General features: G+C 38.1%; 1 protein-coding gene across 1 annotated transcript in view; it reads left to right on the plus strand.

Moving 5' to 3' along the window:
• CNTNAP2 (contactin associated protein 2) overlaps positions 1-25,963 on the plus strand; it is a 1,871,069-nt gene that overhangs the window by 777,370 nt on the left and 1,067,736 nt on the right. Inside the window, exon 4 of the mRNA XM_070616681.1 lies at positions 13,829-13,976. Coding sequence (XP_070472782.1) covers positions 13,829-13,976 — 148 coding nt within the window. The remainder of the gene's footprint in view (positions 1-13,828; positions 13,977-25,963) is intronic.

Below are 25,963 nucleotides of genomic sequence, written 5' to 3' on the forward strand. Positions count from 1 at the left end.
TTAAGTTCTGGGTGAGCATAGCAAGATAGTTGATAATGGCATCTTCCAGTCAAGAATTTGGATTTTATTTTGTACAAAATAGGGATTTCCTGAAATTTTTGAGTTGGAGGCTTTGACATGACCAATCCCATTCTTACCCCTCTTAATTAGAGGAGTAAGATTGAAAGCAGAGGGGCAAAAAACTGAGAAACTATCACAATACCTCAGGTATGATGTAAGGAAGAAGGCCTAAATCCTGGAGTGGAGAGGAAAGGAATGTAGATAAAGAGCTGTGCCTAGGACTTGATAAGGAAAAGCACAGGGGAAGGTACAGCTAACAGAGCCAGAGATTTTAGGAAAATTGGGATATTGGAGAATTCTAGACAGACGTATTTCCAACCGGATGTACCCTAAGGACATTTGAAAATAAAATTATAGAGAGATTGCAATTATAATAGGGATTTTGTATGCATATTTACGAGTCAGTATTCTGATCAGAAGTACATGGCACTTTCAAAAAGATTTACCTAAACAGAATTTAGTGAAGGGACAATTAGCAGAAGTGTGGTCAGTTTTAAGGGGACTACAAAGGATGATGAGACACTCAGGAACTGGAAACCCAGGGAAGCCATTGCCACTCCTAGCACTTACAGAACATGCGGAGAAACAGTGCCATCAAAGACGAGTGGAAGCTGGGGCCGTGGAAGACAGGCTGCCAGAGAGGAGTCGATCATTTGTTGTTGTCCTTATTGGCAGAAGACAATCAGGTGCTAGAGGGCAACGAAGCCTGGGTAACCCAGTCTGTAAAAACCAGCTCCGTCATTACTCAGGCTCCCAGGAGGTCAGAAAATAAACCTGGATAGTGGAGGAGACAGAGACAAGAGCAAAAGATCCTCTTAGAACTTATGATTGAAGGCAAGAAAGTGGATGATATCACATTTCAAAGAGTAGGGAGAACAATATGTTCTTTAATAATCTACAGAAAAATTAAAAATATCCAATGAAGAGAATGGAGAAGTGATCTGAGATGAAACGTGCATAATAGAAATGTCCTTGAATAAGAGAGATTCAAGGAGAAGATGACTAACCATGGGGGATGTTGAAGGAAAATCAAATAACCAAGAAAACATTTACTGGATTATCACCAGTGATCTTTCTGATTTCTGTTTCAAAGGAAAGACAGCTGTAAGCAAATTGCTGAAGATTAAAGAGAACATAGAGAAAAAGGAAAATGCAGAGCACGACTCATTTATTTGAGAAATTTTGTAGTGGAAGGTAGTAGAAAACTAGAACTAGAAAGACTGGAGAACAGTGTAAAACACTGGGGGTTTTTCCCCATGAAAGGTGAGATTCAAATATATTGGGCGAAAATGGACATTTGTAGATCCAGGAAGTATCAGTTATTTTGGTCTTTCTCTGTATCTCAAAGAAATATTACTGGGTATTAATATTGTTATTGAATATAAAAATGGAGGGAGCATAAATATATTAAATTGAGAAAGTAAAGTCATTATTACTGTTCAAATCAAAGAGTACATTTAGTGTCAAAATTATTACTATCTCATGGCATAAAGCTATCCAAATGAAGAATTTCACATTTGGAAACAACACAACTTAAAGATGGTAATTTACTTTGCTATTATTGATCCTCACCGTAAATAAAACTTGATCGTTTTGTTGATCTTCTGCTTATGAAAGCATTTGAATCCACATTGAGAAAGAGATGTACTCTGGGTACTTTCCAAGGAGTGTATTTTCAAATGTACTGACTTTGAAACTTATCCAGTACTTGAGAAAAGCAACATTTATGGAGGGTAACCCAAAGTCAATGCAGTCCATCCATTCCTCTAGATACTTTAAACTGTTTCTAGATGAAGCTAGGCAGCAGAGAGCTGAATACTTACATTGAAAATTTTGGTTACCGTTGTAAAATTGTGTTTACTGAGTTGCGTTTTGGCATTTTTCCCTAGGGCTGCCTTGAGGGAAACTATCAGAAAGCCTCCATGAGATTTGTTGCTATCTTCTTATACAGACATTGTTGAACTCTTTGTTCATTGTGTAGCCTGGTTCCTTTTATATGAGGACTTGTTTGAGAAATTTCTTTCTGGGCTTACTATCAGGAGTCTTACGCTTCTTCAGATAACTGGTTAGACTCTATTTTACAGATAAAATGAATCTAGCACTGATTGGGTCTCCATCTGTATGATATGCCAGAAATCTTAAAACCAAAGTTTTAGACACACCCCACAACATTTTTTTTTCAGTAGTTTGTTTTTAATATTTTTAGCAAAGTAGTACAGGGATAAATATTTTTAATCAAATAGTACAGAAAGAATTTAATTTAAAGAGCAGAATTTCTCTTCCCAATATCTCCCCATCCCCAGTCACATTCTCCCTGTATATGTATAAAAAGCTTGTTCACTTATCGACTTAGAAATTACCTATTGATTACTGATTTCTTGATAGATCAATTAGTCGTTGGCTAACTTACTTTTTCTCATACCTGTTGTGTTTATAGCCAATATTTTTAATTCTCTCTATTTGTTAATTTTGTTACTTTTAATAATATACTTAAAAGTGGATTTGCAGTTCTATCACGCTTTGTTAATATCTTAACTCTTTACTTGAATGACCCAGAGACACAGATATTATCAACCGCGTCCTTCTTTCTACATTCTCTCAAAGATTTCCAACTCCAAACTTCTGTTAGTGATGGTGTACTTTAACAACCTCAAACTTGATAACGCTGCCTTCTTTTTCCTTACTTTGTATATTTATTTCAAATATTGAAAAAAACAGACGATTGATAGCATTTATCTATTATTTTCACCCTTTCTTATGGCTCCATGTGTAGGATGAAGAACAAGTTTAGGGAAGTTTGGAGAGAAAAGTGATATAGATGCATAAAATAATGAATTTAAGTTATTCCTGGACTGTATGGCAGAGCTCTCCCTGATGCAATTTAAAATATATGTCTGATGCACAACCACTAAGAAAAACAGTTTGGCAATTTCTTAAAAATTTAAGCGTGCGGGGCCAGCCCGGTGGTGCAGTGGTTAAGTGCACATGTTCTGCTTTGGTGGCCCGGGGTTCGCCGGTTGGGTTCCCAGGTGCGGACATGGCACCGCTTGGCAAGCCATGCTGTGGTAGGCATCCCACATATAAAGTAGAGGAAGATGGGCACGGATGTTAGCTCAGGGCCAGTCTTCCTCAGCGAAAAGAGGAGGATTGGCAGCAGATGTTAGCTCAGGGCTATTCTTCCTCAAAAAAAAAGAAAAAATTAAGCGTGCATCTACTCTATGACCTGGAAGCTTTTCCACTAGGCATTTACTCAAATGCTCACAGCAATTTTATTCATAATAGTGAAAAACTGGAAACATCACTGGAATCTATCAAAAGAAAAATGGGTAAACAAACTGTGCTATATTCATACAATGAAATACTACTCAACCATAAAGAGGAATATACCACAGATGCACACAAAAGTATGGGAGAATCTGAACAACATTATTCTGAGTGAAAGTGATGTTTGATCCCTTTGATAAGAAGTTCAAGGCAAGGCAAAATTAATCTATGGTGATGGAAATCAGAAAAGTGGTTGCACAGGGTGGAAAGTGGCATTAGCTTCGAAGGGTGTGGACTGAGGAGACTGACAAGGGAGTTATCTGTGTTAATAGAAATATTCTGTATCTTAATGGGGGAGGGGTTGCATGACTGAATGCATTTCTCAAAACTGATGAAACTGTTCACTTAATTCACTTAATTATGTATACACTGCACATATATATTCAATTCACTGTATGTAAAATATACCTCAATTTTAAAAAACCCATATTAGTGCCCATACAGTCTATAGTTTAGTTGGGAAGCCAATAAATGAACATATATAATTTCACTACTCAGTATAATGTGTTATTATATAGACAACCATAAAATTTCAAAAATGCCTGGGCATCACGTAACCCTCTGTGGCTGAGACAATGTTATACATTTATCGAACCTGTTTCATTTTTGTGCTACATTTCCCAATCTCTTCTGCACCCAGTTAAGGCCAGTAAGCCGCATGACTGATGGAATGTGCACGGAAGTGATATTCTCTATCATTTTATTTATATTCTCTATTAGATTTGAAATCTGATCAAACCTCCCCCCAATTCCCAGCCATGCCGCCCCATACATCCCTCCAAGCTTTCTCTTCTATTTCTGTGGTGGCCTTGAGAACCAGAAGTTGATAATGAGAACCAAATAATGTAAGCCTGGGTCACTGAATGACTCTGGAGTAGAGCCCCTGAGCTCCCTTCCTTCTGTACCGAATTCCCTTCTTCTATACTGAATCACGTATTATAGGAAACCACTGGAAGTAGGGAAGGAAGAAAGGGAGAGAGAGAGGAAGAAGAGAGGGGGAGGAAGGAAGAGAAGGGAGGGAAGGAAGGGAGAGGAGAGAGGAAAGAAAGGAAGAAGGAACGAATGGAGGGAGGGAAGGAGAGAAGAATCCAGGATCCCGGTGCCTGAGGCCAGATTAGGGAGGAGGTTGAGAGCAGGTGACCTCAAAGGATAAAACCTATAGAACACCATCATCACGTTGTTCCCATAAGAAGTAAAGAAAGGGAAAGATGTATTAAAGAACTAGATTTTTAAAGATTTTTACTTTATTGTTTTTTAAGTCAAATTATTGTTCTTACATCACAATTCTTAATTATTTTTCTCTTAAAATAATTTTTAAATCCTTTCATAACTTTGCACAAATGAAAAGGATAAGAATTCATTTAACTGAATCCAGAGAAGAAGCGTCCAGAGACAATATTGCTGCTCATATATAGAGAGGGTATTTTGATTTTTGTCCCACAACATGTTTTGTCATGGTTTTGCAATCCAAAAAGAGTATATTTTTAGCAGAGTTCAAGTGAATTATCCATGGGAACATCCAAGATTTGGTGGGCGTGTGAGAGTGTGATGTATGTGTGTGTTAATTTTCACGTTGCTCCTAGCATTTCTCCCCTGATTTTGACATGATTTTTGCATGACCATTTCCATTATTTCCCGTGATCTCTGTGATTCCTAGCCAGGTTATATACTTATAATGACATCCCATACCTCTGGGAAAACTTTATTTATTAGCCTGGTGTCTTCTTGAGTCAGACTAACATGCTCTAATTTTTTTCCTGTAGGATATTGTCAAACATGGTTTATTCACTGTAAACAGTTGCTGACCTGGCTTGTGGTACATGCAGACATAAGAGCTATGAAATGTAAACAGCTGGGAGTTTGGGAATGCACATATTTATTCATTCATCCAATCAGGCAGTAAAAGAATAATTATTAAACACCAGCCACTGTGCTAGCAGCGTCAGATAGAGTGATGGACCAGAGGTTTAATGACAGACTTCAAAGGTGACTTACGTATTTCTGAACTAGTCATTAGGTGAATAATCAAAAACATAATGAAGTGATTGCAATTGCATGAAGGGAATGAAAAGTATAGGATGCTCTGAGGCCCCCTACAGATTGGCGGGTGGTTGAGGAGTGAAGGTCACGGAATGTTCTTAAAGTCAGGAGGCATTATCTGAGCTGAGTCCTGCAGGATGTGTTTGTACAGCCAGAGAAAGATGATGACAAGAGAGTCCAGGTGAAGAGGCCGGATCAGGGGTGTGACAGATGCAGTATTTTATGAAGGTACTTCTTTGCTTCCTGCCTCAGCAGGGAGTGTAAGGAAGCCTGGAGACTCACATCAAAGCTGCAAAATGGAAAGCCTGCTTTCTGTATTTGGAGATAAATTGTTAGCACAGGGAAAATAAAATTTAAAATCCAGCAAGAAATAAAATTTCACTTAAAGAAAAGTGATTATACTGATCGCAGATTTATGACATCAACTTAAGGAATAATCAATATGTGTTTCTATCGCAGCAGAGACATTTTAGACGTTAAGAAAATCAGATCTCTCACTTTTGGAAGTATTCGTGTGTTGTTGATTTTCTCACATAATTTCCCACATATAAGACTTGTCAGTATCACTAAAAGCTCCTCCTAGGCTTACATACACAATAGCTGAGTGTTTCAGACACACTTTTGTCTTAAGCAAAATCTTTGCACTAAGATAGACAGTCTCATTCATTTGCTACAGGAGCTGTGATCCCTTATTTTAGGTTTCTTGAAAAGTGAGCTTTTGTGAGGACTAAATATATTTATTCTCTTCATAAAGTACTTCATAAGTTACACTTCAGACCCCATAACAGTGAATTTGAGGGGAAATGTTAGTTCATGCATCACACACAGCATACTTCTAAATCCCTATATATTTTCCTCCAGTCTGATAAATTACATGCTTCAAGGGATGACAAAATGCTTTTCCAAAGTTTATTGGTTTTTAAATGCCAAGTGGCTGAAAAGTCTTCCCAGCATTTGAGCCTTTTGCATCCTGAGTGGAGGGGAGGATTTCTTAATTTGAAAGACTCTCTGAGACCAGGTGTTGGCCCCCTATAGCCCACAGGCTAACTCTGGTCCATGCCTGTTTTAAAGTCTGTGCACTAAGATGGTTTTTGCCTTTTTCAAGCGTTGTTGAAGAAAATAAAAAGGAAGAAGAAGAAGAAGAATTTGGGAGTGGGAGGTATGCGGTCTGCAGAGCCTGAAATATTTAGTTTTGTACTTTATGGAAAGAGTTTGCCTCTCCCTCTCTTAGGCCATCTAAACTGTTGTTAGAGCTAGAAGAAATATTCAGTGCACATTGTGGGAAATTTTCAGTTATTAAAAGCAGTAACGTGAGATTATTCTCATATTAGCATTCTGAACGACACACAGCATGTTTTAAAAAAGCTTTAACTCTTTCCTGTCTGTTTTAATGATTTATAAGACAATAACTCTAAAGTGGCACCATAGTTTAACAGTATATTATATTGCTCTTAACTTTACTAAGCGTAAAGCTTTGCAAGTTGCATAAATGCCATGTTCCTAAAAAAACCTTGTGCTTCTAAGCATATATACAAATCGCAGCCAGTAAAGGAGATTTAATATTAATGACATACAGTTCACAAGCGTCTGTAAATTGATCTTTCTGCTTTACAGTGATGAATTTGGTGTTTTTGTGTATCCACAAAGCGTATATTATTGTGTGACATTTGTCTAATTGAGGGTTGAATTTTAAGGGATATTGTTCTATTCAAGAAAGATTCAAATTCATTTTAGTTTTTGAATTCTTGATACAGATTTTCAAGTCTTAAAGGTTTTGTAAAAATCAGCTGTATGTCTGTCTTTGTTTTTCCTTCCTCTTTACATCTATGTAAAAGACTGCAAGTGAATGTGAAAAAGTGAAACTTTGTGGGAAGAAAAAAAAAGATCCTTTCAAGGCCTGTGACAATGTAGTCATTACTACTAAGATGATGCATGCGCCATAGCTGAGCAGTCTTTCTTCCAGTTAGTAAACAGTGTCATTCACACTTTTTAATGACTTGTATGAAAACTGCAGGGGAGCTCCGGCTAATGATCACAACAGGCGCATGTCGTGGGAAAATGTATGAGAAAAGAAAATATTAATTTTGTCAAAATTTGTGGAAATAAAAATAAAGGGAGAAGTATGCAGGCAAAATATCTTATCTAGTGAATGGGTCAGAAATCAGATGTACATCCAAAATGTGGTATGATACAAATCATCTATCAAACTTTGTTTGATATTCAAATAGGCAATATCAGAAATAAAATCTGTAGTGCCTAAACAGGAAAACCTTATTCCCAGCTGAAAATTAGATTCTCGCACAAGGGTCAGCATGCGAGTGGAAGAGCTTGTGACCTGGCCCTGGTTTGCCCTGGCTCGCTGTCGGCATCCAGTAAGTCCTCTGTGTTTCCTGATTTGAAAAAGTAGCATTCCTACCAAACTTAGAGTTTTCTATGAGGTACAAACAATACAGTGTGTACTGAAACCCTTTAAATAATAAAGCGATATATAAATATTAGATGTTATTTTTATTAAATCAACGGCTATACCTCCTTCTATGTTTCTTAACTTTTGCAAACACTGCTACACAAAAGGAGACATTTCACGTATGTTTATACCTTTGTATTCAAGACAATGATCAGTAACGCCTACACCATTCTTTTAAAATGTAGTAAGCTTCAATTAGGATAATGTCTTAAATCTCAATCTGCTTGGAAATGAAAAGAAGTGCAAAAAAACACAGTTTGCTACTGTGAATCCTGAAGAAAATACCATATGCCATGCATTTGTGCATAAATGATAAATGGACCCTCTCTGAAAGCTAAGCTTGGAGGAAACATCACTGTCCCGTACATCTCAAATTCTCTATGTGACCTTTTAATTGGATGGTGAAATCTCAAATGCAATATATCTAAATCTTCACTAATCATCTTTCCCTTTAAATATCTTTGTATTAGTCGTTACTCTTTCAGTTGTCTAAAAAACAAACAAAGGGGGAAACAGGTCAAATAAACAGAAAGCCCAGAGGTTTTCTTCAGCAAGCTCTGGATTCGATGCTGAAATGACGTCACCACAGATGCGCCCACTTTGTCTTTCTCTGACACCTGACCCTTCATAATAGCAAAATGGCCACCAGGAGCTCAGTAGAAGGGAGCCTCTGTCCCAGTAGTTCTGCGTTGTGTTTTCTCTCACGTGCAGTGCATTTGGGATCCTGGCTGTCCTGTTGCTCCTCTTAGCACCCACTTCGACAACACCATTCCTTCCTTCTCCCTTAGCACTCCCCCTCCCCTGAAGCACTTGTCACCAGACCATTCCATCTGCCACTATTCTAGATTTTATATTATGCTACAGTGTTCTACTCTGCTCCTAGGATTCTTACTTTATTGGGAGAGGGAGATTTTAGTGGCCTCAATCGTAAAAATTGCAAGATGTCTAACTATCTTGCTTATAACTCTCCAATGGATTTCCTTCCAACACACTGTGAAACCCCCAACATCATCAGGGCCTCAGGACCCTCCTTGCTCTGGCTTCCACCTCTCTAACGTCTCCCCCAGTCTTCCCTTCCTCCCTGTGCTCCAAAAACACTGGCTTCCTTTCTGTCCTTGAACATGCGAAGTATGCTCAGGGCGTTTGCATTTCTGGCCTTTGTGTATACTCTATATGTAATTTAATATATATAGTATATAAAAATATATACATACTGTATAACAGTGTCAGTCATATAGATATTCATTATATATCTATCATTTATTATCTGCCCTACTATCTACTTTAATAACATACATTCCATGAGAACTGAATCTCTGTATTGCTTACTCCTGTACCCTGAGTGATCTGAACAATATCTGGTACATAGCAGACTCTCAGATATTTCCTGAGTGAGCAAATGAATAAGTGAATGGATCAATAAATGAATGAATCATTCCAGCAGAAGTGCTAAAATTGAGCCTCACTGAGTTAGGTGCCCTCGCCTGGTGCTAGAGGGTGGCATCTGTCTCTTCCGAACTCGGTGGATTAAAAGTGAGTAAGAGGGGGCTGGCCCCATGGCCGAGTGGTTAAGTTGGCGCGTTCCCCTTCAGCGGCTCAGAGTTTCGCCGGTTCGGATCCTGGGCGTGGACGTGGCACCGCTCATCAGGCCACGCTGAGGTGGTGTCCCACATGCCACAACCAGAGGGCTGACAACTAGAATATACAACTATGTACTGGGGGACTTTGGGAGGAAGAAGAAGGAAAAACAAACAAAGAAGATCGGCAACAATTGTTAGCTCAGGTGCCAATCTTTAAAAAAAAAAAAAGGTGAGTAAGGGTCACATTTCTTGAAAAATCTAGATTTTGTTACTCAAAGAAAGAGAAGAGGCTGCTGAGGAGGGGTAGAATATGGTCCACCGTTCTAGACTTCTTCTGTCTTTCTGTCACCAATGCCTCTGTGTTAATACCCGGAATATGTTGGTTTCTATCTGTTTTCCAACTCTCTTCTTAAAAACGTTATTACATCTTCTTTTGAGAAAGCATATCTATCTTTTATTTTCTCACCACATTGGCATTGATTCTCAATTTCTTGTTGCTAGTGTTCTTGCCCCAGTTTGATCTCCTGCCACCCAGGATCTCCTGAACATGGCTCTTATTCTGTCATTTCTTTTTCTTTTTCTTTTTTTTGAGGAAGATTAGCCCTGAGCTAACATCTGCTGCCAATCCTCCTCTTTTTGCTGAGGAAGACTGGCCCTGAGCTAACATGCATGCCCATCTTCCTCTACTTTCTACGTGGGACGCTTACCACAACATGGCGTTTGCCAAGTGGTGCCACGTCCGCACCCAGGATCCGAACCGGGGAACCCCGGGCCACAGAGAAACGGAACCTGCGAACTTAACCACTGCGCCACCAGGCCAGCCCCTGTCATTTCTTTTAAAAGATGCATGCTCGATTCTTTTGTCCATAATCAGACAGAACTTGTTAAAACAGCCATGACCTTCCAATTAGACTTATGTCCTTATTACCTATCCCTGAATATAGCTTAGTTCATGTTTCAGAAAATCCACAATTTTAGTTCTAAAATGGATTTTACAGAAAAGCTGGTCAACCCTTTCTTTGGGGAGAGACATGGAGAGAAGGAATGTAAAAAAACTGAAGCCTAGAGAAATGACCTATTCGGAACAAAATTTCGGCACAATCACACCTAGACTCTGGGTGTCTTAAGCCCTCAATCTGAGTTGCTTCTTTGTGCCGGGCTCCACCTGGTCTCTGCTGCGTCCGATTCCCTTTATCTTTGACTCCCAAGCACCATTCTACCCTCCTGTCCAGCTGAGGTCTATCTCTTTCCACAGAGTTTTTCTGATTACGTAGTTTTCATAGAACTCCAAATATTACTGAAATTACTAGCCATATTATGCACTTCTGCAGTTCCTTTTAATACTGCCTTTTGCAATCTTTTTCTCGTATTTTATTTTAGGCCTGTGATAAAGTAACTTATAATAAGAAATAGATTTTTTGATCTTTGTTTGTGGTTCCTGGTACATGGATTCTAAAACCCTTGGAATTTCCTAAGTGATAAATGCAATAAGGGTGAAATGGGTGTCTTTAGTTATTCATAACACACTCCTTTCAGCCACACCTGAGTTTATACTTGAGGTGGTTTTTGCAAAGCCGCTAGATAACCACAAGATCAGGGCTGGTTGGCGGGGAACCAACCATGTGGTTACCAACTTTCAGCCTCACCCTGATCTCTGGAGAGTTCCATCAGCAATGGCCAATGATTTAATCAGTTTTGCCTGCATAAGGAAGCCTCCACAAAAATCCCTAAAGTTGAAGTTGGGAGAACTTCCAGGTCACTGACTATGTGGAGGTCCTGGGAAGGTGGCACACCCAGAGAGGGCGTGGAAGCCCACGCCCTTTCCCACACACCTTGCCCTGTGCATCTCTCCCATCTGGCTGCTCCTGAGTTATATCCCCGTATAGTAAACCAGTAATCTAGTGAGTAAACTGTTTTTCTGAGTTCTAAGAGCCATTCTAGCAAATGGTGAAATCTGAGGAGGAGGTCATGGGAACCTCCGATTTATAGCTGATCTATCAGAAGCATGGGTGACAAACTGGACTTGAGGTTGGCATCTGAAGTTGGGGGTAGCAGTCTTGGGGGTTTGAAGCCTTCACCTGTGGGATCTGACTCTGTCTCCAGGTAGATAGTGTCAGAATTGAGTTAAGTTATAGGACACCCAGCTGATGTCTGCAAAGAATTGGAGAATTGCTTAATGTGTGGGAAAACCTGGATATTTGGTATCAGAAGTGAAGTATTGAGAGTAGAGGAGAAACACAGAAGAGTGTTTTGCTTTCTTCCGGCCTCAGAAGACTGCAAATGTCTCAGAGATGGGGTTCCAAGAGAGTTACTTGCTGTCGTTGTTGTTTTTAATATTCACACACCACCTAGCACCACATTAAGCATATATTTGATCTTCAAGTTAAAATTAATTGGTGACTTTTGTTGATTATTATTTAAGATAATAAATTTTAGATTAACCTCTACGTAATCAAGGATTTAATTCAGGGGATTTTGGTCAGGGATTCTCATTGTTATTGTTTTAAAGCCGGAACAACCAATAGTGGTATTAAAATGCAGCCACAGTTTAATAAAATAGTTAGATTTGTGGCTTCTTTGTAAAGCTAAGAGCTGGCTAGAAAAATACCTAAAAAGAAAAAAATTTTTTTTACTGTTTTTCTTGATCAAATTGTGTCAGCAAGATACAAACAGGATGCTCTATTTAAGTGTTAAAATTCAAGACCTAAAGCTCAAGTAGCTGTGTCCAGTGAAGGCTTGAAGGGCGTGGCTATTTTGAAAAGGAGTGGTAGCTTGCAGCTTGAGGAAAACCAAGGAGGACACAATGGGAATCATCACTGAAAAGCATTCCAATTTTCAAAGCATATAATTGTACATGTTACAGACTAAACATTACCCATTATGCAGATTGTTGGGGCCATCTAAATGTTGCATAAAATAGTTTAAATCCTGAGGAAATATTTCAACACGCTCCCTATAGTGTGAAGTATCACATTACATGTTTGCATTTTGGAAGCCAGGAGTATGACTGGAGAATGAAGATTGGGTAACCAACCTTAAACCACAAATTTACTGCCTTGACGCTTGTGTGAAATTAAACCAGAGCTTTCCATTTCAAAGCTGCTATATACTTTCTATTAAAAAGATCTCTTTATTTGCTTATCAATTTTATATCATTTTAACATTGTTATAAATAAGTTTTTAAAAAGATAAAACTCCTGATTTTCTGTAGAAGCAAATTCAAAACCTCAGGTCAAGAATACAACAGATTAGCAATGCAATATAGTGCTTACGTTGTATCTTTTTGTGATTGAAAAGTGCAATGTTCTTTTTAAATTTTTTATTTCAATGTTTAAGAGATCATTTAAACAAATAGAGGATCTCATGAAATATAGCTTTACAAAAACTCAAGTTGTCAAATATGGGACCAGCTAGAATGTGGATATAGAATTAAAAGAGCTGATGTTTAAAATAGCACACGCATATATTTCCCATTTATTTGATTTATGTCTTCTAAAATATGATGGTCTCTTGCTTTAAATCTTCCTTGAATTATAATTTTATACTGACATTTTCCCTGTTATTAGGTTGTAATTCTTCTGAGTGCAGTGTCTATGGCTCTCACATCCTGGTGTCCCCTGTATCTTCCTGCTCTACACTTATTATGCGATAGATGTTTCATAAATGTTTGCTGAGTGAATGATAGCCATGGCCAAAGAAAATCCATTTGTTCTCTGCTGAAAAAATATAGACAATGTGAACTTTCAATATCAAATAAGATTTGTGGGAAATCACTCTTACGACAGAATCTTCTATAAATGAGAAAAATGGAATGAACATGTTTCTGATCCACTTGTAAATTCTTTAAATGCATTCATGCCAGTGAAAGGTAGAAGACGCGGGTCTCTACGCAACATACTCAATTATTCTCTTTACCTAACTGATGTTGAAAAAGTTTTCAGATTTCTAATGGTGGCATGGGCAGATAACGTAAAGAAGATTTTTTAAAAAGCAAGAAATATGATTGATTCTATAAAAATTGTTTATTGTGTAATTTAAATGCAGGATACTAGAATTCATAATTTAAATGTTTACAGGATACTATAGTGGGTGCCATTATAACATTTCATCCTTTTAACAGAGGAGTATATTTCCATAGTGAAGGGCCATGGAAAGTTTGGCCTAGTCCTCGTTTAAAACTGGCCCTGTTTTCAAATAAAGGACATATAGCAGCTTTTTTACAAATTGTTTATGGCGTAGAGAATATAAAATCCCACCACTGGATAAGAAAATTTGAATTTATTTTAGCACATAGAGAACATGGTTGTTTCTAAAGCATTTTGTTTTCCTCATGTTTTGATCCCATTTCTTTTCCCAGGCATTTCCTGGGAACGTCAACTCTGACAGCGTGGTTCGGCATGACTTACAGCATCCAGTTGTTGCCCGCTACGTGCGCATGGTGCCTCTGGACTGGAACGGAGAAGGCCGCATCGGGCTCAGAATTGAAGTCTATGGATGTTCTTACTGTGAGTATCATACTGTTAAAATTTGTGGTGGATTTTGTGATCTTCATTTAATTTGTAATTTTTAATTACTATTGCTTTCTCTGATAGTAAACTGCCTTCTGTTTTTATATATAAATTACATATAAGGTTGTTTGTATGTTGTAAATGTATTTTTACAGAAACATAAATATGAGAATACCTTAAGTAAAGGATTTGGGAAGTAAATTTTGTTCCATAGACTAAAACAACGATGCTTATTAATTAAATTACCTGAAGTTTTATGAAATATTTAAGAAGTAGAAACCTGTACTATTATCCATATTTTTGACTCTTTGTGATGGATTTTGGGTACCTTCTTAAGAACATCCTTCCAGTTCTTTTCGGTTACACCTTTTACTATTTTAAAGCCCACCACTGAATTTTGATGTCAATTATCTTTTACTTGCCTATAAGTTTTATTTGCACCGTTTAAAATCTACTTGGTGACCTAAAAAGTTTATTTTCCTTTAATCATGTTTGTAACTCCCCTTTCATGTTTCTTACATGCATTATATATGTGTGCATATGTGTATGTCTGATAATTCCAGTATGTGAATTTGGGGCATTGTAGTTTGCTCTCTCTCGTTTCTGTTCATCTTTGCTAGTGATGCCTGTTTTCTCCCCCTCCTCCTCCTCCTCCTTTTCCCCCTTCTTCCTTCTTCTTAGCCTTCTTATCTGCTTGTCCTTCTCAGCCTTATCCTTATGCTTATTCATCCTATTGACTATGATCTCAGTTTCTTCAAACTTTATCTATGGAACTTCTTTCAGACCAAGGGTCATGATGGATTCTTCCAGAAAAGATTTATCCTTGCTTAGTTGCTTCTATGAAGGCAGTACCAACCCAGAATTACTTTATAGTTTGCTTGAGGTTTTTTGAGGCCCCTAGGTAGTATAGATTCAATCTGCAAACATGTTATTTGTGAAAGCCTGTGTTAGAATGTGAATTCTCTGGTAAAATATGTTCCCCTCCTCCCAGGAAATTTTTCTTCCTGCTCCTCCCATTGGCTGGGGGCGGAGGGATGCTGGCTATGGAGAGGGCAGGGAACTGGGATCTTAGCTTCACACAAGCAGTCTCCTGTTAGACTCCCCCACCCCTTCCTAGAGACCCATGAAAATAAAAGCTCGCTATAACCAGGAAATGGCAAATGCCCTATTGACAAGCTTTTTAAAATTAATCAGACTTTTGGTAGTTTATAATAAGAAATACATAAAGCTTTCACCTCTGTTTGAATTTAGTTGCAGAGATTGGTGAAAATAGTAGTTATAATGACAAAATCATATTTTATTAATTCATGGGCAACATTGTTAAGTGAAAACTGAGCTGGTTACTACAAAGGTGCCATGGAGTTCATTTTAAAAATTCTATAGGGGGCCCGGCCCAGTGGCGCAGTGGTTAAGTGCGCGCATGTTCTGCTTCTTGGGCACCTGGGGTTCGCCAGTTCAGATCCCGGGCACTCTTTGGCATGCCATGCTGTGGTAGGCATCCCACATATAGAGTAGAGGAAGATGGACATGGATGTTAGCTCAGAGCCAGTCTTCCTCAGCAAAAAGAGGAGGATTGGCAGTAGTTAGCTCAGGGCTAATCTTCCTCAAAAAAAAAAAAAAATTCTATAGGGCCAGCCCTGGTGGCCTAGTGGTTAAGTTCAGCATACTCCCAGTGGGTGGCCCGGGCTTGGTTCCTGTGTTTGGACCTGCACCCCTCTGTCAGCAGCTATGCTGTGCTGGCTGCCCACATACTAAAAAAAAAAAAGAGGAAGATTGGCACAGATGTTAGCTCAGGAAGAATCTTCTGCAGGAAAAAAATTCTACAGGAGTTTATTTTATTGGTCATCACTTTTTTTATAGCAAATATAATGAATAGAGAGAGAGGTTTAGTTCTTCTGGAGAATTAGATCTTCAAGAGAAAATGTTAACTCTTCAAGAGAAGTTTAAAATGAGCTCTAATCTAAATTCAGGTCCTTTCTACTATGTGTTCTGGGTCTTCCCGGACACAGAACCCTGTGTTCACACATATTCCAGTTGTCAGCATCGTGACAGGAAGGCCAAAACACAATGTGGTATTTTTGTCAGCTTGACAAATTTTCTAAGGGGCATGTTCAGCTTTCCATAAATGAAAAACATGTAATATTCTTCATGCAAACCATGATGCAATTTCTTTTATTAACAATTATTTGTTGAGCACCTTTTATGGATCATGAAGTATGCTAAATGTTAGTAATACCACAATGAATAAGATAAAAACAGCCCGAGGGACAAAGTGGGACAATTAATCCGGTAGTACAGATTATCATAAAAACAGTGAAAGTTAAAATTTGCCCAGAGGCACACAGCCCAAATGATAGAGCTGAAAGGGAAACCTCCATCTGGTACAAGACCAGAGCCCACACCGCTCTTCTGTTTTCTAGTCCTTAATTCAACAAAAGGAACACCCCTGTGACCACCACCAGGTCAACAAAGAATCATATTGACACCTCAGAAGCACCCACTGGGCCCCTTCCCAGCTATTACTACTTCTTAAAGTTAGAAATTCACCTGATTTTTATCCCCATAGATTATTCTTTCTTTTTTTTCATACAAATGGAATCACAAAATATGTATTACTTTCCATCTTACTTCTTTTGTTCAAAGTAATATTTGTAAGAATTACCCATGTTGTCATTTGAGGTATTTGTTCATTTTCACTAGTAGTATTCTTCTATCATATGAATACTCTACAATTCTTTATTAGTTTCATGTTGATGAACATTTTAGTTGTTTCCAGTTTTTGGCCATTTCAATAGAATTACTATGAACATTTCTTATGCGTATAGACCTAGGAAGGAGTAATACCAAGTTCGCATATATGTGTGCTCAACTTTTGTCAGTAATGACAAAAATTTCCCTAAAGTGATTGTATCACTGTAGACTCTCCCAAGCAATGTACTAGGCTTCCCGTTGCTCCACAAATTTGGACATTTAGTGTTATTTTTAAAGCTTTAGCCATTCTGGTGGAGGTTCGTTATATCTCATTTAAGTTTTAATGATTATTTTCCTGATTTTTAAAGAGGTTACACTTAGTATTTATATAGCCTCCTTTTTGAAGGGTTTGTTCAAGAATCTTGCCCATATTTCTATGGGGTTGTCTTTTATTTATCTATTTTTCTATTGTTTAGTAACTTTTACAGTCAATTCTCTTTTTTTTTTCATTCTCATTACAATATCCAGACAGTTATCTTATTTTTGAGATGGCTTTCTTTAAAAATAATTATTTGAAACCCAACACTGTCGGTGAAGTTACTTCAGAAGAGACAGTAAATTTAGGACTAAAGCCACTTTCCAAAAGGCACATAGTCCTCTGACTCAGTGTGGCTCAGAGTATGACACCAAACTCTGTAATCATTGCAAGTAGATTTGTAAAGCTGTGAATTGGTGCTGTCATGGGCTCTTCCATCAAGCCTGAGCTTTGGCAGTCACAAAACAGGAAGGAAAAATGCCTGAAACCAAACAGGAAGCTGGATTTCTAGTGTCTAAGCCCCTCGGGGAGGAAATCATCTGCTTTGAGAAACTGTAACATTTAAACCATACATGCCAGTGGAGTAGTGATAAATTGGCAACATAAAGTAAAACAGAAATTGTAAAATAGCGTTGTAGTAGGTTGTAGCAAATTGAATAATTGCCCTAAGAGCCATCAGGTCCTAATTCCTGGAACCTGTAAATGTTGCTTTATAAGGCAAAGTGTTTGCAGATGTGATTAATTTAATGTTCTTGACATGGGGGAATAGCTTGCATTATCCAGGTGGGCTCTGCGTGCCATCACGTGCATCTTTATAAGAGGTGGGCAGAGGAAGATTCCACAGAGAAGATGGAGGCAGTGTGAGTGCAAAGGCAGATATTGGAGTGATATGGCTATAAGCCAAGGAATGTTGGCAGCCGCCAGAAGCTAGAAAGAAAAGGGACAGATTCTCCCCTGAAGCCTCTGGAAGAAGTAGGGTCCTACCGACACGTTGATTTCAGCGCTGTGAGACTGGTTTAGGACTTCCGGCTGCCTAAACTGTGAGAGAATAGATCTCTGTTGTTTCCAGCCACTCCAAGAGAACTTTATACAAAGATATAAACGTTCTAGACCTGCTCTAGCCACTGGCCACAGGTGGCTATTGAGCACTTGCAGTGTAGCTAAGACACTAAGCTGAAGAACTAAATTGTTAACTGAATTGAATTTTAATTTATTTGAATTTGAATTGAAATAGTGCGACTGCTGGCTGCCGTCTTGGATGGTGCCGCTTGGAAGAACCGAAGCATCTGCTGCTGCTTATTTTTCTCCCATGTCCTTTTATAATTTAAACAATCTATGACATTAATTTTTAAAATGGTGGTCTCTAATTTTTTTTTTTTTTCAGTTTGGAAAACAACAATTTAATCATCCTGGAAGGTGTCTTTACTGTTGAAAATTTGATGACTAGTCATTTAGCACCTAACCAGATCCCTCACCAGGCCATTTTTCTAACCAATGTCCAGATTAGCTCTCATTTGTCTATTTTTGAAGAATGCAAATTATATTTATCTCTTTCTGAGAAAAATATACATGTTTTAGGGGAGAAAACATATTAAAAACATTTGTTACGGACAGCTTTCTCAACGTTCCTTTGATTTAAAGTTTCCTCTACTGGAATTCAGGCTGGCGTGCGCCCTTAGAAGATGGCCCTCTATTTTTCTTAAACTTAATGGACTATTGCCTCAAGGCCTTTGTTTGATTTTTCCAGGAGAAAGGGAATCATGAATCCTTGAGTAGGGAAATGGGGATCAGATACCCTCTCCCATTTTGCCCTCTGAGGACAAGCAATACTGTGCAGTCCAGGGTCCAGCAAAGAGAAACTGGGCTTGCATCGCTCCTGGGAGAGAGAAATGCATTCTCTCATCTTTCTAGAAACCCCTTAGAGGCTTTATCTGAGATCTGTCTTAAACCTGCAGGTTAGGGCATGGGCTTGTAGGTGCTCCTTTTTCTTCAGAATTTGCCGGAAGGACTAGAGAGGGAGAAATTCCAGGAAGAGCACTGCCTCTATCGGCGTGCAGGCCGACTGCCGTTCCCCTTGTGTTTGTGATCTTTCCTCGATGCAGTTTTTCCAGGATTGCTTTGTCGTCTGAGAAATTAGGTACTTCTCAAGGTTGAAAGCAGGAAGATCAGTCTGTTCCAGGCGGAGAAGTTTAGTTCCAAGCTGCTGCTCTGGAGCCTTAGGGCTTCCCCTGTTTTTGTTTCCGGACTTGTCTTCACGATAATATGAATTCCAATTCCAGTGAATTTAAACTCATTTAAAATTATTCAGCTCCCTCTACATTTGGTTTTCCCTCAAGTTTAGCTGGAACAAGCGCATGCTGTTATTTTTAAAATTTAGTGCTATGGCCCATGTCTTTTGCCTCAGTAAGCCGTCTCCCCAAACAGCGATGCTAATCTTCTTAACTCTGTACCAAAGGGACTGCATGAAGCAGAAGGGAGAAGTCTCAGTCTAATAATTTTTCAAAATCATTGATGGCTGCAATACTCGCACATTTATTTCACAAAAGCCCAACACAGTGTATTGATTAAAGTAGTGAGCATATTTTATGACAAATACTGAATTATCTTTTAACCAGAGTCTTAATAAGGGTAAGGTAAGCATCTTGGGAAACCAGGATACATGCAACTAAAGTAATTTTCACACTTGCCTTCAATTTGGATGAATAATTAATAAAGTCTGGATATGTCACCCAATGCAAATCATGGTGGAAAATAAGTGCCAGGCTGGGGGAAAAAAAAACATATCAGGAGAAGCCAAATACTAATAGAGGGAGGACAATGTTTCGTTCTTTTCATGCTGTGCTGATGAGAATAGCCTCTTTTGTGTGTTTGTGAGGAAGATTGGCCCTGAGCTAACATTTGTTGCAGTCTTCCTCTATTTTGTATGTGGGATGCCATCACAGCATGCCTTGACACGTGGTATATAGGTCCAGGCCCGGGATCCAAACTTGCGAAGCTAGTGCTGCCAAACAGAGCACGCGAACTTAACCACTATGCCACTGGGCCAGCCTCCAAGAATATCCTCTTATAGGGGCCACAGACTAAGTCCCATAGCTCTCTTGCTGCCTAGGCAAGAGATACTGCCATGTACATGTATTAGCATCCTGGAGCTGTCTTAACAAATGACCACAAACTGTGATGCTTAAGACAACAAAAATTTATTCTCTCAGTTCTGGAGGGCAGAAGTCTGAAACCAAGGTGTTAGCAGGGTTGGTTCCTTCTGGAGGCTCAGAGGGGGAAACTGTTTCACGCCCCTGCCTGAGCTTCTGGTGGTTTCTGGCAATCCTTGCTATTCCTGGACTTGTGGTTGCATCATTCCGATGTCTACCCCTGCCTTCACATGGCCTTCTCCCCTCTGTGTGTGTGTGTCTCTGAATCTTCACATGTCCTTAGAAGGACACCAGTCCCTGGACTTAGGATGCACCCTAATCCAGTATGACCTCAGCTGAAAGTAATTAATTACATCTGCAAAGACCCTATTTCCTAATAAGGCCACATTTTGAGTTTCCGAGTGGATGTGAATGTTTGGAGAACATCATTCAACCCAGTACAATATATATTCATTAAAATTAGTAAGAATTTCTGTTTAGATCAGTTTAGCTGAGCAGAGAAATCAGAAACAGTTCTGGAAGTCAACCCGTGTTTTCCTATTTAAATTAGATGTTTAATTTACATAATATAAAAGAGTCCCAGATACTTGTATTTTGTGTTCATCACACACATACACACACACGTGAGGTAAAAGAGTTATTTATTGTTTGATTGGGAATCAATATATTGTGACTCAGATTCATCAATCCATTAGCATTTGTTGAATTCTGTTTGCAAAGAATTTTGCTAATTTAATTTAATTTTATTTTTTGCTGAGGACGATTTGCCCCAAGCTAATAACTGTGCCAATCTTCCTCTACTTTTTGTGTGTGGGTCACCATCACAGCATGGCCAGTGAGTGGTGTAGGTCCGTGCCTGGGGAACTGAACCCAGGCTGTGGAAGCAGAGTGCTCTGAACTTAACCACTGGCCCCAAATTTTGCCAATTTTAAATCTAAAATGCAAATCTGGCCATATCACATCTGTGCTTCAAACACTTTAATAATGCTGTGATGCCTATAACGTCCAAGATGTTAGCTTGAAATGTAGGACCCTCCCTATTACTTCTGCAGTCTAACATCCTATCATTTCCATGTCATGCTTTCTACTCCACTGAAACAAACTATTCCTGTTTCCCAATACATGACCCGCTTTAACAAGCATTCATCCAAGACGTCCTCTGCGACTGCCATGCCCTCTCCATCGTTCTTTATCTAACCAATCTGTCTCATTTTCCAAGATTCAGTTGAGAAGCAATTTTTGATGAGAAAACTTCTCTGAATTTCCAGAATGAAGCACATCTTTTTATTCTTTTGTTCCCATTACACTATGTGAATATTTCCAATGGAATATTTATCAAAACATCCAATCTATGGCAGACTGTAAGATATTCGGGGGAGAGGGCATTCAAAGTCACCTTACTCATCATTGGTATTCAATTAATTAGCAGACTCCCTGTGCACAATTAATGTTTGCTGGACTGAACTAATGTCAGATGAGAATGATACAGACCTAATTTATTCCCTCAATGAAAATTGATTGACTATTTGATGCAGTCTTGATTCTTTCATTGGTGGTACACGGCATGATTCAGTTGCATCATATCCAATGGTGCCCTGGGGGCCTAGAGAATGTTGAAATAATTGCTAAACTGAATATATTAATAGATATTCCAACAGAGGCATATAAAGCAAATAACTCAGTATTTCTTTTTCTAATTCAAATGTTTCTAGAACTTGTGTTATTTCTATTTAAGATTACTTTAAACCACAATTTATGAGGCTGCTTCATGGATTAAATATATAAATTGCTTATCATCAGAGGAAAAAGTATCACACTCCTACTAATTAATTTGAACTCTATATCCAGATTAATGTGAAAATAAAAGTAAATCAATATAAAAGATAGATTTAATAGCTATCCAAGCCAAGTTACACATGGTAAAGAGATAATTAAAACTGTCATGCTAGTGTATTACGTATGCAGGACGTGCTGTGTTCTTAAATTGTACACAATTAGATACAAAAAAATAAATTGGATATATTATAATCAGAAATGTTCTTGCCATTAAGAGAAATGACACTTAGATTCAAGTTCATGCAGTATTCTTTCAAAGTGGAATTGGAAAACTTCGTGATAGACTATTTCTCTGTGTCTAATTGTGGCTCACGTTGGTGGTGATAACGCGGCAACTTATCATTCTTGCAGCTGTCTGATATTTTTGAAATGGTGGAAAATATACTGGATAGTTTGTGTCATGGTCTTTCCTTAACAATGTAAATGTAAAGGTGTAGATATTAAAAGATAATAAGGCATTATCATTTTATATAGTGTATATACTCAGTGGGTCTCATTCCTGGATTGACATTTGAGGGTGACATTTGCATTGAAAGGGAATGTACAGTGTAAAAAACAAAGAATTGCATTCTCATTTTTCACGTCTACAGAGATACATGCTATCAGCATTTAATTAAATTTATTGGGTGTAATTCTTTTACTTTGAAGATGGTTACTGTTGAGTCTGTTCAATGAGAAAAAATGGCAAATGTAACTTTCTACTCAGATACAAGACAGTCACAAATGGCAGCTAGATCATGTTTTGGAGGAATATTTAGCAAGTTAATGATTTAGAGTTAGATTTACATTGCATTGCTTACTAAAAAATCAAAATTTAAATTTACTCTCAAGAATTTTCAAAGTTAAGTTCACATATAAAATCAACAATGTTGATTTAAAGCGAACTAAAATTATGGCTGCAGAATAACGCAATCATATCCATGTTTGCAGTTCTGATTTAGGAATAACAGTATACTTCTGTTGTGGAATAAGAGAGAATATATTTTGTATTGTAAATATTAGTCCAAAATTCTTTTCTTGGAATAATTTTCTAAGAAAAATAAACATATTAAAACAAAGGATACATATGTTATGACAATTGGTTGAAGAAAATAAAATAATGAAAAATAACCATGCTCAGCACAGATTACAAATAAAGTATTTTGCTTAATACAAAGAGCCATATGTATATTCTATAAGAACTTTAAAACTAAAAAGTTCCCAAGAGACTTCCCAGCCCAATCCCTTGTTTTACTAATCAGGAAACCGAAATCCACCGGCCTATGTGACTTGGATGAGTGAGTTAATTGCAGACCTAGAAATTTTGCATAACAATTAAGAGCATTGCTCCCTCTCTGACGTTCCATACCTCTCTCCTCTACTTAATTCTTTTCTTCCACTCCATACACAAGGACTTTTTATAATTATACTGATGGCCTACAGAAAATATTATTTTGTAGATTCTAATGATTATAAAAATCGGCCCACAATTTTTACTTTAAGAACATGTTTATTGTTATGTACTGTTGCGTTGACTTTGACTCCTGGTGACCCTGTGAATGAGTGATGTTCACAATGTCCTACCCTCAACAGCCCTACTCAGCTTCTGTAGACTCATGCCTATGGCTTTTTGTATGGAGTCAGTCCATCTCATACTTGGTTTTCCTCTTCCTGCTGGCTTCTACTTTTCCCAACATTATTGTCATTTCCAAGGAATCCTGCCTTCTCCTGATGTGCCCACATTAGGACAGCCTCAGTTTTCTCATTTTTACCTACAGCGATGACTCAGGCTTAATTTGCTCTAGGACCCGCTTGTTGGTCTTTCTGGCAGTCCGGGGTATCCACAGAGCTCTCCTCCCACGTCATATTTCCAATGAATCAGGGTTCTTTTTCCTATCAGCCTCCTTCACAGTCCAGCTTTCGCACCTGTATGTAATAATCAAGAATATGAGGGTGTCTATAGTCTTGGCCTTAGGCTTTCATGAATCCTCCTTACATTTGATGATCTTTCCTAGTTCTTTCACTGCTGTCTTCCAAGTCTCCATCTTCCCTTGATTTCTTGCCCGCAGTCTCCATTTAAAGTGATGGCTGAAGCAAGTAAACAAGATCTTTAACAATTTCATTGTCTTCATGGTCTGCATTAAAGTTGTTGTGTAGTTTTTCTGTAATCATGACTTTTGTCTTCTTGATGTTCAAATGCAGTCCTGCTCTCGAACATTTTTCTTTTACTTTCATCAGAAGTCGAAGAACATATAGAAGGAGATATTGAGCTAGAAAAATATCTCAACAGTATAGCACATCCCACAAGCCCAATAGGAAAATTTAAAGGACTGAACTTCGTAATACACTCATTTAAGGACAGCTTGCAAATAACACAACTTAAGCTTTCTTTGCATTTTTGGTGCAGAAAGTTGACCAGCCTCAGTCAGTGCATTTCCTCAAGGAATCTCAGCTCCTGAGATAGTTTAACTTTTTACGTGCATGTTAATCTTTATATATGTTAGGTGATTGCAAAGAGTATTAAAGTGAAAGTTACGGTTATACAGTCCATCAACATTTCACTTATAATCTCTCTTTAATGGAAGGTAAGAAGTAAAATTTAAAACACTGATATACTAAGAGATTCTTTTATTAGCTTTTATTAGCTTTTATTCTTGAGTTGTTAGTCTTAATTATCACCTATTTAAATTAGCTTAGCTAGAGAGAGAAGAGCAAATATTTAAGATGGCGGTTATCACCCTTGTGAATTAAAAGTAACAAAATAATAAAATAATCATTAGTATGCTGACTTTTAAAATTTCCAGCAACCCAAATTACTTGGATATATCACTTAAAAATTAGAAATCAGTCATTTTAAAACATTTAGTAATTTTATTCCTATTAGGCTAGGATCAGATCCTTCATACCTAGACTTGAAAAGAATTATCACAATGTTTTTTATACTCCTATCCTAAATGGAATATATATGTAATATTTTCTCATGCTCCAAACAGTGTCACATTAGTCTTTTCAGCCTTTCACGCTGAGTTAAAGAGGCTGTCCAGTGTTCCATCGCATTCCCATTTACTGAGAGAATGATCTTAGGGAAGAAGGAAGGCAGGTGACCGGGACCAATCTCTTTGTAAGTTCTCTGAAAACTGTAATACCAAGAACCCCAAATAATTGTCTTTTTTAGGAGCAAAGTCCTTATCTATGGGATGTTTTGAGCAAGATATCCCTGTTTTAGTTTGCTTATGGGAAACACACTTATCTTCTCTGGATTTATGATCGTGACTCCTGAGAAAATAACTCATAAGCTAGGTGAATATTGAGGAGTTGAGTGGAGAAATTTCATGACCTGAATGATCAGGAATAAGCAGGAACTATGCCAGGTCCCTGAGATAGGGCGGGACTTTTGGCTGGGGGTCCTTATCCCACAAAAGTTTGTTTTGAGGGGATCTTGGGGGTGGGCCACTTGAGACCCTCCTGGTTTTTCTCAGATTTCGAGGCATACATAAAATTGAGCCTTATACCATAGTCTCTTGATTGCTTGTTTCCTGAAATTATTGGCAAAATTAGCTTCTAGGTAAGACCTTTATTTGTATAAATCTGATTTAACCATCTGATCCTAGTATCACCACATGCATTGTATGAATTACTAGCCTTAGTCAGATCAAGAACATGCAAAATCTCATGTAACATTCTTTCTTCTCTGCCCTCAACTGACTATTTACCAGTTGTTTATTTAGTGGTTTGCACTATTTTAAACTTGCTATATCAGCCATATTTGTGTATCATACAAAATGAATCTAGAGAATGGGCGAGTGGCTTCTTAAACTTACGTTGAAATGTAAATGTTGATTTTTTGGACCAGATAATTCATTGTTGGGAGTTGGGGAGGAAGAGGTTGTCTTGCTCTTTGCAGAATTTTCGGCAGCACCGCTGACCTCTACCCGTTAGATGCTAGTCGTACGTCGTGCCTGCTGCAGTTATGACAACCAAAATTGACTCCAGGCATTAAGAAATGTCTCCAG

Source organism: Equus przewalskii, chromosome 4, assembly GCF_037783145.1.
Source record: "Equus przewalskii isolate Varuska chromosome 4, EquPr2, whole genome shotgun sequence".
In the NCBI taxonomy this organism is placed as follows: Eukaryota; Metazoa; Chordata; class Mammalia; order Perissodactyla; family Equidae; genus Equus; species Equus przewalskii.